This window comes from Ahaetulla prasina, chromosome 2 (assembly GCF_028640845.1).
Source record: "Ahaetulla prasina isolate Xishuangbanna chromosome 2, ASM2864084v1, whole genome shotgun sequence".
Classification (NCBI taxonomy): Eukaryota; Metazoa; Chordata; class Lepidosauria; order Squamata; family Colubridae; genus Ahaetulla; species Ahaetulla prasina.
The window spans coordinates 119659299-119672282 of record NC_080540.1 but is presented as its reverse complement, the minus strand read 5'-3'; the positions used below and the strand labels follow the sequence as shown (position 1 = coordinate 119672282).

The 12984-nt window shown below is 41.2% G+C and overlaps 1 protein-coding gene across 3 annotated transcripts in view; it reads right to left on the bottom strand.

The window, feature by feature from the left end:
• Nucleotides 1–10454, bottom strand: part of ELAC2 (elaC ribonuclease Z 2) — a 32931-nt gene extending 22477 nt beyond the window's left edge. The window contains exons 1-8 of one of the 3 annotated variants that reach the window (XM_058171029.1): nucleotides 10179–10242; nucleotides 7937–7987; nucleotides 6738–6835; nucleotides 4962–5032; nucleotides 4633–4697; nucleotides 3600–3657; nucleotides 3205–3273; nucleotides 69–194 (exon numbers count right to left, since the gene is read on the bottom strand). In XM_058171029.1, coding sequence (XP_058027012.1) covers nucleotides 69–194; nucleotides 3205–3273; nucleotides 3600–3657; nucleotides 4633–4697; nucleotides 4962–5032; nucleotides 6738–6754 — 406 coding nt within the window. In that variant the 5' untranslated portion in view covers nucleotides 6755–6835; nucleotides 7937–7987; nucleotides 10179–10242. Of the gene's footprint in view, nucleotides 1–68; nucleotides 195–3204; nucleotides 3274–3599; nucleotides 3658–4632; nucleotides 4698–4961; nucleotides 5033–6737; nucleotides 6836–7916; nucleotides 7988–10178 lie in introns of all 3 variants that reach the window. The other 2 variants (XM_058171028.1, XM_058171030.1) reach the window with 2 other exon arrangements.
• Nucleotides 10455–12984: the final 2530 nt, after the last annotated feature.

The window sequence follows — 12984 nt, the reverse complement described above, 5'->3', positions numbered from 1 at the left end:
CCCCCTCCCTGACCATGAAAACTTCCTGGTGGGTCCCATTTCATTAACAAAGAGTGAGGCTTCCTCACCTATTTTATCAGGTGACTGTTTATTCATGTCAGAGGGCGATCCTGGCCTTGAGGTTTGTTTTTGATTGTCCTCATCTATTAGCGATTTAGAGTCTGGATGTATCCTTTGCTCACAGTCGGCTTTTGCTTGTTTCAGATAAATGGTGGGAAGAGAAAAGAGACAAGAATAATGTTAGAACATATACATCTCTTTGTTTTGTAGACACTGACTACATTCATATATAGTACAGAACTGCATTTCACTGATTTGGCCACAATTGCATCTATTGACACAGCATTGTCCAAAAATGAGCCAAAAACATACAAATAGTTTTTATGGCTTTGTATGATATTTGAAACAAGAAAATAAGAAAACCTCAATTTTCATAGTCTGTTAAGAACAGTTTTACACAGAATTCTCAGTGAGAGTGTTAGTAGCTATTGCAGAATATTACAAACCTCATTATTGTCATTCATGTACTGATAATTTGAAAATATTTTCAAATGGGTTTTCATTCATCTCACCCAACACCCATTGATATGTGATTATAAAAAAACTGGAAGTGATCACAGTTTTGGGCAGCAGCTCCATCTGACACACAGTACTGGACTCAAGAAAAGCTAATATTCTATCTGTAAACTTTGAATTTGGTTAATGAAGTATTTATCCTGATATTCAACTGAATCCTAGCAAGACTAAGTGGCTTCAGATATTGGGACCGTCTGAATCCAGAGAGTTACCATCTTTGGTGCTGGATGTGGTTGAACCCAAATAGACCTGGTACACAATATGGGAGTTATTTTGTACTCACAACTCCTGCTCAAAAAGCAGGTAGCTGTTGTGGCCAGGAGGACCTTTGCAGAGTTTCATATTGTGTGCCCGTTGCCCCATTCCTGAACCAAGGGACTCTAGCTTCAGTCATTCATACCCTAGACCAGGGGTCCTCGAACTTTTTAAACAGGGGGCCAATTCATGGTCCTTCAGACTGTTTGGGGGCCGGACCAGCTGGATGGGTGTGGCTAGGTGGTCATGTTACTGGGTGGGTGTAGCCAATTTAGCAGTCCATTAAACAATACATACAAATTAAACTTTGTTTTGCTCCTGGGGGTGTTCTTTTTGCTTTTATTTGCATGTTGCTCTTTTGGTTGGCTTTTCTTTTTACTAAATCATTTTTTAAGTTGTTTAGGAGTCTAGTGGTCCACTTCTAGAAACTCAAGTTTTGCAGCAATTCTTCTCAGCCCCAAGGAGCTTACAATCAACTACTCTCTCTCTCTCTCTCTCTCTCTCCCTCTTTCCCTCCCCCTCGTGTCTATTTCTGTCTCTCTTTCCCTCCCTCCCTCTCTCTCTGTATATCTGTCTATCTCTCTCTCTGTGTGTCTTGCCTCTCTCTTTCCCTCCCTCCCTCCCTCTCTCTCTCTCCCTTTCCCTCCCCCCCTGTGTCTATCTCTGTCTCTCTTTCCCTCTCTCCCTCTCTCTCTCTCTTTGTATATATATCTCTGTCTATATCTCTGTGTGTGTGTCTTGCCTCTCTCTCTTTCCCTCCCTCCCTCCCTCCCTCTCTCTCTCTCTCTCTCCCTCCCCCCCTCTGTGTCTATCTCTGTCTCTCTTTCCCTCTCTCCTAGGGAGGCAATCCCACGGTCTCCCCAAAAGTAACACATCTCTTGTCGTTTGAAACTTTAAGACTAGTCCGGCCGATGGGTGGGAGAGCGTGCGGCCCTCCTCTTCCAATCCAGTCCTCCTGCAGCACTCTGCTGGCCGCACAGAGGCCCCAGGAGGCCTCCACACAAGAGGTGGGTTTCAACAGGTTCTGACCAGTTCTGGACAACCGGTAATGGAAATTTTGAGTAGTTCGGAGAACCGGTAGTAAAAATTCTGACTGGCCCCACCCCCATCTATTCTCTGCCTCCCAAGTCCCAGGAAGGAAATGGGGATTTTGTAGTAACCTTCCTCTGGAGTGGGGTGGGAATGGAGATTTTACATTATCCTTCCCTGCCATGCCCACCAAGCCACACCCACAGAACCGGTAGTAAAAAATTTTTAAACCCACCACTGCTCCACACATCCCATTTTTGACCTCCCCGGCTTCCAGAAGCACTCTGCCGGCCAAAAACATTGACCTTGCCTTCCAATTCCAGCCCATAGGGCTCGCAAAGGTAAGTCCTGCGCTTGGCCAAAGGGTGGTGGCCAGAGGGTAGGTGGGAGCGATGTGGGTGGGGTAGCCTCGTGGTCCCGCATGGGACAGATTAATGGCTTCGGCGGGCCGTATCCAGCCATGGGACATAGTTTGAGGACCCCTATTCTAGACACCGTCTAAATGGATTACTGTTAACATACTAAATGGGGCTACTCTTGAACACCATCTAGTAGCTTCAACTAATACAAAATGCTGTGGTTTGAATAGTTACGTGTGCTTCAAGAGCTTTATATTTTACTCCTCTGCTTTAAAGCAGCACTGGTTGCCACAATGCTTCCGGATCCAATTCAAGGTGCTGGTTATTATTTTAAAGCAGAAGGGAAATTTTAAAGCAGGTCCCATTGGACAGGACCCCGAAAGACAGCTTTTTTCTGCCATGGCACCCGTCCCCTGGAATAACATTCCCTTGAGGTGAGATTTTCCCCATCCCTGCTGGCCTTCTGAAAGGCACTTAAAACTTGGATGTAGCATCGGGCTTGTGGATCCCATGGAAATGTGCATCCCCTTAAATGGCTGCACTGTGTATAAATTTACACTGCACTGTCCTCTTTTTTTTATTGTGGCTTTTTTTTTAACTCGTGTCAAGTCATTTAAATGATTAAAATCATTCAAGTTGATTTTAATGGTTAAGTGTTGTGATTTAATTGTGTATGCTGTCCAGAGTCAAATGCACATGAGATAAACAGCCGCATAAGATTAATCAATCAATATTGATTTTAGTGTACACTGTACCCCAGTATAAAAGCCACCAATCACCACAAAAAGAAACTTATGAGACAAGTAAAATTTTCTACAACTAGGGCAGGCTCTCTGTCTCATAATCAACCACAAGTTCCTCTATTGCTACCTCCCAGTATTTCAAAATCAGAAGTGATAGAATTGTTATGATGCTTGGATCTCTATAGCATAGAATTTACTGTGTTCTACCCACTCCCAATTTAACATTAGGATACCATACTTACCTACCAGAGGGACCTGTTGTACTATCATTGTTTCATCCTCATATTCTGGCGCCAAAAAAGACTGCACAACTAGTAACAACATAGATGGAAAATGAATGTTAAGTTATTTGAGCTACTGCTTTAGATAAAATTGTACAAGAGACCTAAACATAATTACGTCAAACAGAGTTTAAAAGTCTCACATTTCAAGCTTTAAGATGGCTTTGCTAGATGCATTTTAAAGAAAAGATTTAGACAGTAACCTTAAAAGCTGACAGCACAGCATGAAATCAAGAAAAATAAGCAAAGATGTAGAGCAATTCTTTTCTTGATCAGTCTGTCATACAGGCAACATGCAAAACAGCACACCACCAGCAATTACAAATTTAAAATACAATTTGAAAGATAGCACTTACCTATCTCCATTCCTTTCATTGAACCAGCAAATACTCTGATTGCTTCTAAATATTTTTGCTGAAATATACACAATAAGAATGACAACTATTATTTGCTAGAAAATTAGTAACATTGATTACTCTCACATATTATGCACTCCACCTAATAGAATAAAACACTTTACATTTTACTACACTTTTAATTCAAAATATGTCATTCATGTGATCTCATTATTATCCTTTCAAGAATCCTGAAATATATTATGGCACGCAAAGGTGGGGTGCAGATAGGAAGAATAGCTTGTCTAACTCTAAAGCAATTCATTTAGTTCACTGCAGTTGAGACTAGGAATCCCCAGTTCTTAACTATAACACTATATCAGGTCAGAACAATGGATCATATTTTGTCTCCTAAAATAGGCAATATGCAAGCAGCCTTAGAAAGTAATAAAAAGTATCTTTAAAAAAAATACCATCACAGTTTAAGTGATATTTTTAAGGAAGAAAGTAATGTTTCTGAAAGTAAGAAATATGTATTATGTCCCCAAATCTGCATTTCTCTAGCAATTTATATAGCACAGAATGCAACCATTCTAATTCCCAGATAACAAATACCAAGATTATCCTGCAGGTTAAATTGTAATGTACTGTCTTGTATAGCTTATAGGTGTGAACAGTTCAGAAGCTGGATATCAATCACAGAAATCTCAGTCCAGAACAGGTAGCAGCTACATTAACTATGGCTATGACGAGTGATTTCAAAGATAAACTTCAGACTTTATGCTAGAGGGGTATCTCTGTATTCTTAAAGTATTTCATTAGAATTCTGTAGGAACTTGGAAAAATGTGAATGTCTTAAGAATTCTAAAAATTTTATCAATTTTAAAAAGTCAACTTAAGTAGATGGATATCAACTCATATAAAATCATACCACTTATTCTGAAAAAAAAGTTGATGCATGCCCTGCCCTATTACATACTTAATTCTATGCTGTTATTCTTAAAAAATAACTGAGTAGGTAATCACTGCAAAAAAAGAGCACAACACAACTCACCAGTTGTGGTGGTCCAGAAAGAATACATTTGGGAACTCTTGTTTCTTTTAAGGTAAGAATCATTCCTGGATGAAAGGTTAAAGAATGGGAATGTTACAATTCACTTTAGATAAAATTGCAGAAAACTTTTGGGGGAAAAAAGAATAGTGCTAGAGCAACACAGAAAAAGATTATGGATGACTGTATCATTTAGTGACAACAATCTTTGTAGTTCCAATTGTCATCATTAACTGAATCCCATGGTTGTTAGATGAGCACATGCACACTTCCATTTCAGCACTTGGTGCCGAAAAGGTTCACCAACACTGACCTAGATCATGGTAACTCACCAGACAAGCCACCAACATTTGCCCAATTCATTCTAGTGAGGAAGATATTGTCTAAATGAGCCACCTTTAACCTGCAATAAAGACAAAACATTTACTGGAATTTACTAAAATAATATTTTACATACTTCTATCCATCATCGCATCCAATATCATCCTCAATGCCTCATTCACTGACTGATTCATTCATTAGTTCATTCCATTTATAAGTCTCTTCAATTGTCCAAACAACTTTAGGTGACACATTAAAACACAAAACAAAACAAATTCAGTAATAAGTAACCACAAAACTCTGTGTTACTATTTTAGGAAATGAAAGCTCAAAGAACAAATTTCGAAATCTGCACAGGATTTATTTATTTTTATTTTACCTATTTGTTTCATTTATATGCCACCCATCTCACAGAAACGTGACTCTGGATGGTGTACAATAGTCATAAAAACCGTAATTACAAAATACTCTAAAATTACTTATTGTTACATTTCATATTGTTTATGAAAAAATTGCACCCATACCATGAAGAGCTTCAAGGGTAAAAAAAAAAAATCACCTTGAATTGAAGTTGGAAGCAAACTAGTAGTTAATGAAGCTCGTGGAACAGAGGTGCAGGTGTGCCATTTTAGGGGCAATTAATCTGGCCACGTCACTGCATTTTGCACCAGTTCAACCTTCCAGATACTTTTCAAGGGCAGACCCATGTACAGTGCATTATAATATTCCACCAGGAAGGAGACCAAGGCATGAGTGATTATGAGCAGAGCCTCCCAAACTAGGAATGAGCACCACCGATGCATAATTAAAAATTGTGCAGAAGTCCTCCAAGGCATAATTGTCACATGCTCTTTAAGCAGGAATCACAAGTCCAAGAGGACTCTCAAGTTGTATACCAGGTCTGACTAGGGCACAGCAATCCCATTCATACAAAAGATGGCTTAGTCCCAGAATGAGAAGGCTCCAAAACCCGGAGCTATTCAGTATTACCAGAATTCAGGTGAAACCTATTGTTCCCTATCCATATCCCTACAACCTCCAGGAACAAAGATAGGACATCAGTAGCATGCTTGATTTGCCCGCGGTAGAGATGTATAATAACCATCAGCATACTGATGATATTTCTGTCCATGGCAATGGATTAGCTTATCCAGCAGTTTCATGTAGATATTGAATAGGAATAGAAACAGCACCAAACTCTGCAGTATCCCAAAAAGTAGGGGACAAAGGCAGGATTCTTCCCCCACAATCACCACTAATTGGCATCAACCCTGGAGAAAAGAGGGGAACCAGCACAATACTGTGTGTCCCTCCCCAATCCCTGGAGGTGGCCCTGAATGATACCATGATTCATAGTATCAAAGGCTGCTGGGAACTCAAGCACAGCAAGGAAGGATACCTAACCCCCATTCCATCCTCCACCAGAGATGATCCAAAAGCTGAATCCTATATCATGAAAGGAATCAATTTAATCCATAGAGGGTTGCCTGAAGCTACTGCATGACTATCTTCTCCACACCCATTCCCAAAAGATATTAGATACTGGATGAAAATTGTTTTGCAGTGTTTTACAGGTCTCGTATAGTCTTTGCTTAACAACCCTAACTGGTACCAGAATTTCTGCTGATAAACAAAATCAGGTGAAATTTCTTGTGACTACACCACTTAGCAATGACAGTTTCAGTATTCCCAGTGGTGGTCATTAAGTGAGGACAGTGCTGTCATTAGTTGAGGACTTCATGCTTCTCCTGCCCTGCTGCACTTGCCTCTGCTTCAACTCCTCTCACCTACTATCTCTTCGCATCTCTGCCCTTTTGGCCTCCCTGTACTCCAACGCCTTGCAAAAGCCTCACAAAGGGCCAGCAGGTGCCTCAGCTAGATGCACCTTGTCAGCAAGAGAGGAAGAAAACACAAATATCAGCTGGGGCAACAGGGATAGGCAATAGCAGTACAGTGAGAGTTAAAGTGCATGCTGCAGTCATAAATTCAGTCAGGCTGCCAAGTACCTGAATTTTGATCATGTGACAGAGGGGGCATTGCAACAGCTATAGCTCTGAGGATTAGTCAGAATAACAGAGTTTGAAAGGATCTTTGGGGTTTTCTAGTCCAACCCCCAGCTCAGGCAGGAAATCCTATATCATCTCAGACAAATGGTTGTCTAATCTCTTCTTAAAAACTTCCAGTGTTGGAGCATTCACAACTTCTGGAGGCAAGTTGTTCCACAGATTAATTATTCTAACTGTCAGGAAATTTCTCCTTAGTTCCAGGTTGCTTCTCTTCTTGATTAGTTTCCATCCAGTCATAACTACCATTTGTTCAGCACTGTGTTAACTTTGAATAGTTGCTGAATGAACAGTCATTATGCACGGACTAACTGTACTAGAAAAATTGCTATATATTCATGTTAAGAGTTCCAGCCTTACAATTTTTAAATGGCAATTCTCATTCTTTTTTATAAATCATTACTGCTGAGGCTCAGCACTAGATCATGGTTGTGGGTTCAAAATTGATTTGTAAATTAAGCATAAAGCAGTTTTCTAAATGCTGCATGAATTTGTTCCCTGCCTATCAATGGCTACTCATTACTGCAATACAAGGGTAAAATGCATAATTATAAAGAATAAATTTTATATGCCTCTTTTCTCCCAGCCAACTAAAATTAGTCCTATATGCTTTCTTTTAAAATTAAAGCATCACTTTTTTATTCTTCCACACATTGAAACAGCGCTGACTATAATTCACAACAGCATTACTGGGATTTAATAACAGAAGCTGTAGGTGGTACCTGCAACCATATACTATTTCACAGCGGCATTCCTATTTTCTCTCCTATTTTGATCCCAGTTAACCAACACACCTTTGAGGTACTCCACTTTGTTGCCCCGGTTCTCTTTCCCACTCCACTGTCTGTACAGCTCACATCAACGAATGATTTGAAGATATTTAACACACCTCAATATATTTACCTTATTTTTGGTTCACTTACTTGTGCTCTTGCATAAGGCGCTGTATTCCTTCTCCACAATTAAAAAGATATCTGAAACGGAACAATAATTAAAATTATGATAACCCTATTTCTAATAGCGCAATGAGACCATCTGAAACCACTAAAATACAGTTAGCACAGGTTTAACAAAAATGGAAAGGGGTTGCTTTGTTTTATAGAAGAGAAAATTATTTTGTGCCGTTTTAGGACTAGCATAGATTTCCCCCTGTAATGTACCTTGATGAACGTATCTTTTCTTTTATGTACACTGAGAGCATATGCACCAAGACAAATTCCTTGTGTGTCCAATCACACTTGGCCAATAAAATTCTATTCTATTCTATTCTATTCTATTAGGGACATACTCAGGGTTGTTAAAATGTTGGGAAGTCTCAACCACATACCAACTTCTACTGTTCCTGAACAGAGTAAACAATTAAAAATGTTAAAGAGAAGTGTAGGATAGTTATGCTTGATTTTTCTCTGCAATATTCACCTTCTTAGAAGGACTCTGCCTAGTAATCATGGGATTATGGTTCAAATGAACAAAGACTTAATTAGAAGTGACACTAAATACATATAGGTGAAAAAATACTTAAAGTATTGGCACTTTTGTTAAAATTGGCCAGTTCTGGAAGCAGATAAAGAGGAGAGTTAACAAGGAATAATTAGGAGCTGCTCCTACCCATTCTCCTCTTTTACCAACTCAGGACCCAAAGCAAGGAATACTGCTTAGAGAGAAAACATCAGTGTATGACTTCTTAGGATATTTTCTTCTGCCTTTAAGCAGCACAGATATAAGCCTAGTTACCAAATTTTATCCTCTCTGAATGAACAGATGGTGAAAACAGGAGCAAACTAGTCCAGTCATCACATTCAAAGGAAAGATGAGTAAGCACTTATGATATCACCCAACCTGTACTCACTCTTCGGGTGGCTAAGGTCTAATCCTCCAACCACATCATCCAAGCTTTTATGCCTAAGAGAGGACCAGAATCCACAGTATCTTATTTTCTAGTTCAGGAACATTACCATTATTTCAAACTGGCTCTATCATGAACAAAATAATAAGAGCAAGTAAAAGGAAATCCAACAGCTTCTATAACAGCTTTATTTCTCTTTCACTAGGAAATATACTAAGTGTCTGAGTGTTAGCATTGATTAGAAAGAGTGCTAAGTAAAATGAAATGTCTTTTCCCTACGTACAGTCCTACACACGAACTCACTTTTGGGAAGGCTTTCGGGGGGTGGGGGGGAAGGAAAATATGATTGCTCTTTACTAATTGAGGGTATCTTTTTCCCAACAAGCTGTTTTTCTTTCAACATAAAGCAAGAGACCTTGAGTTCAAGCCCCCATTAGCCATGAAAGCCAGCTGGGTGACCTTGTGCCAGTCACTTCCTTTCAGTCCAACTCACCTCACAGGGTTGTTGCTGTGGGGAAAATAGGAAGGCAAAGGTGTGTTGGGTATGTTCGCCACCTTGAGTTTTTTGCAAAAATAATAAAGGTGGGATACAAATACATACATAAAATAATATGGTATTATAAAGTAAGTTTTTTGAAGATCTATTTAATGCTAACTGTGAGTTTTCTTCCATCATTTAAATGCTAGTCTCACACACATGCACAAGGATACGCTTCCTAGCAAAAAGATCATGAGTTCTGCAGATTATTACACCATCTTTAACAGAATGAAGGCCGATGCATTACAGGTAGTCCTCGATTTACGACCACAATTAAGGCCACAATTTCTGTTGTTAAGTGAGACATTTGTTAAATGAGTTTCGCCTCATTTTACAAACTTTCTTGCCACAATTGAAAAGTGAATCATTGCAGCTGATAAATTATTAACCCGGCTGTTAACAGACAGATGCACAAGATTATGCTTCCCATCCTGACTCTGAATCTGGTTACACCTACAGAATTTTGCTTGTCAGGTTGCAAAAAGTGATCACATGACTCTTGGACACTGCAAGGGTCATGAATATGAACCAGTTGCCAAGCGTCTGAATCTTGATGATCGTGTGGGCATGCTGCAATGGTCATAACCCCTGAAAAACATGACATTAAGTCACTTTTTCCTGTGCCGCTGTAACTTTGAACGGCCCCTAAACGAACTGCTGTAAGTCGAGGACCATCCTTACTGCAACGAGCAGAAAGGATGAAATTTCGACTCATGCGACGCCTCTTGCACGTGTTCCAAGGGAACCGGGAAGGAAGGGCGGGCATCAGGCGGAGACTAACCGGTTGTACTCGGAGAAGACGTAGACCGCCGCTCCCATGTCTCGCGATCCCCCCGCCACCACCTGCAGGTAAACGGTGTTGGGGCCCTTGCGGTCGATGGCCCCGTGGCGCTTCTCCCGCGTGCGAAGGTGCCGCAGCGGGTCCTTGGAGGGACGCTGAAGACGGGCTCCCCCTCCAGACATGGCTCTGGCCGCCACCCCCAGCAGATGCTTCCACATGTAGCTGAGAGAAGGGCGCCGCAGCCAGCCCAGAGACCGGCACGCGCTTCCTCGCCAATCTCCCCACGTGACTGAGGCCGGGACCAATCCTACTCTAGAGCGAAGCGTTCCCCTCCCTTCCCACCCCGGCCGCCAATCACAGGACAGAAACTGATCATAGAGACGTAGGAGTTGAGGTGAGTTTTCCGGTTTCGTTTTCTACGTTTCCAGCGTGGGTTCGTGTACGACCATAGAGACGGTAAAGCATTTCAGAGCGGCGGCTCGTTTTCGTGCGTCCGTCTTAGTAAATGCGCCGCGGCCGAATTAAGATGTGGTGGCGTTCAGTTTGCAAAACCGATTTACTAAATGGGGGAGAATCCCGACTTGTCCTCGAGTTCAGCTAATCAATTACAGGCCTTGTTGTCTTCTAGCACGAGCAGTGCTTCAAAGTGACATCCCCCCGCTGTGTAAAACCGTAAAATTGCCTGTTCATCTGTTGCAAACACTGTGGAAATCGTAGCACATAGTCGTTCGTCCCCAGAAGAAACGGAGAATAAGGGGCGTGCATAAGAGCGCCCGCGTGCCTACCGTTCCTGTCCTAATGTTCCCTTTAGTTGTATTCATTTTATGTATTCAATTCATGCTTATACTTATATATATAATTTAATATGTATTTGACTAAATAAATAAAATAAACAGGAACGAGCTTATGTTTCCAAGCAAAACCCTGGAAAATATACCGAAGAATCTATTCCAGTAGAGTGGATTGCATAGGCTGAGAAAACGAAATTCACCAATGTCTTGCATCAAAAGAGCCATTTAGCACCTTAAAGACTAGTGTTGATTGTAATTAAAGCTTCCATGAAACAGTACATTTAGGTCTGTAGGGCTCCACAAAACGAATTCATTGAATGACTGCCTGGAAAGTCCAGATTCCAAAACTTTGACTAACATCTGCCAAGGGAGTAATTATTGAGAGTCTAACAAACTGCACTTTTAGAGCTAATTATATGATCACTGAAACAAAACCGTCAAGAGCAAGAGAATGGTTTGGCAACCCCATGTTAAATTCAGTAATCGTACTCATTTGGAGTGTCATTGAACTTAAGTATAATAAGGGAGTCAAAATCTACCTGTTCTATTATTACTCCGAAAAATATATTGAAGAATACTACTACTATTACTACTCATCTTAGGAATATATTGAAGAACATTGTATTTCAGTGAATGCCAGAACATAAAAAGGCATTCAAATAAAAAGAAATATGTGATATTGATTTAACGGTATTTTGCTAAATCTAAATCAGGTGGCTTATGGTTAAATACCAAAAGATGAATTAAAGGTAAATCTATTACATCCTGAGGCTTTCAGTATTGCAGAACAAAACTATAGTTACAGAAAGCAACTTGGATACTCATCTTTGTTTCTTAGTCGAAGGAGCCACATGCAAAGATATTTCTGTGGTCATGTAGCCAGCATGACTCTACACCAAGATGCATGGAACATTATTACCTTTCCACTGAAGTGGTAACTATCTACTCACATTTGCTTGCTTTCGAACTGCTAGGTAGGCAGAAGCTGGGGTGAGCAACAACTAACCCTATCGTGTGGCACTTAGGTCTTGACAAGCTTGATAGCTGACAAACTCACCGTCTTTAACCGCTGGGCTATTGCTCTACTTATACTTAGTACATACTTGCATATTGTGCATATTGCATACTTACTATGTCTAAAATCATACTCAAATGAAAGCTGTAAAAATTATACTTGGATGTGAGATGCAGCAGATAAATTGCAACTAAATCTTCCATCAGTTAAATCAAGTCTGGTGGAAGAGCAATGGCTTCAAGGGTGAGGGGCACTGTTCATCGGTGGTTCTCCTCCTACCTCTCCGACCGGTCGCAGACGGTGTTGACAAGGGGACAGAGATCGACCCCTCTTATGTGGGGTGCTGCAGGGGTCGGTTCTCTCGCCCCTTCTGTTCAACATCTATATGAAGCCGCTGGGTGAGATCATCCGTGGTTTTGGGGTGAGTTGTCATTGTTTTCTTTGTTCTATGCAGGGGTCTGGAGGTTCTTGGTTCGTTTCCAGTTCCCAATTGAGTTCGTCTTCTCAAGTACCAGTTCTTCATTAATAAACTGGAGCTAAGCAGGAAGAGGAGGCGTGTTTAAACAAATTCAACTCAGTCTCTGGCCAATCAGCTGAAGTTAACAACCCCCATGTAACACCCCTCCTGCGTAGTCTGCACTGGCTCCTGGTGGTCTTCCGGGTTCACTTCAAGGTACTTGTTATCACCTTTAAAACGCTCCATGGCCTAGGGCCGGGATATTTACGGGACCGCCTACTGCCACCACTAGCCTCTCACCGACCAGTGCGCTCTCACAGAGAGGGCCTCCTCCGGATACCGTCAGCTAAACAATGTCGGCTGGCGACCTCTAGGGGGAGGGCCTTCTCTGTGGGGGCCCCTACCCTCTGGAACGAGCTCCCTCTGGGGCTTCGTCAGCTCCCCGATCTCAGGTCCTTCCGCCGCGAGCTGAAGACGTTACTATTTCGAAGAGCAGGACTAGCTTGAACGTAGTTTTTAAATTGGGATTTTTAAAAAAAGGGG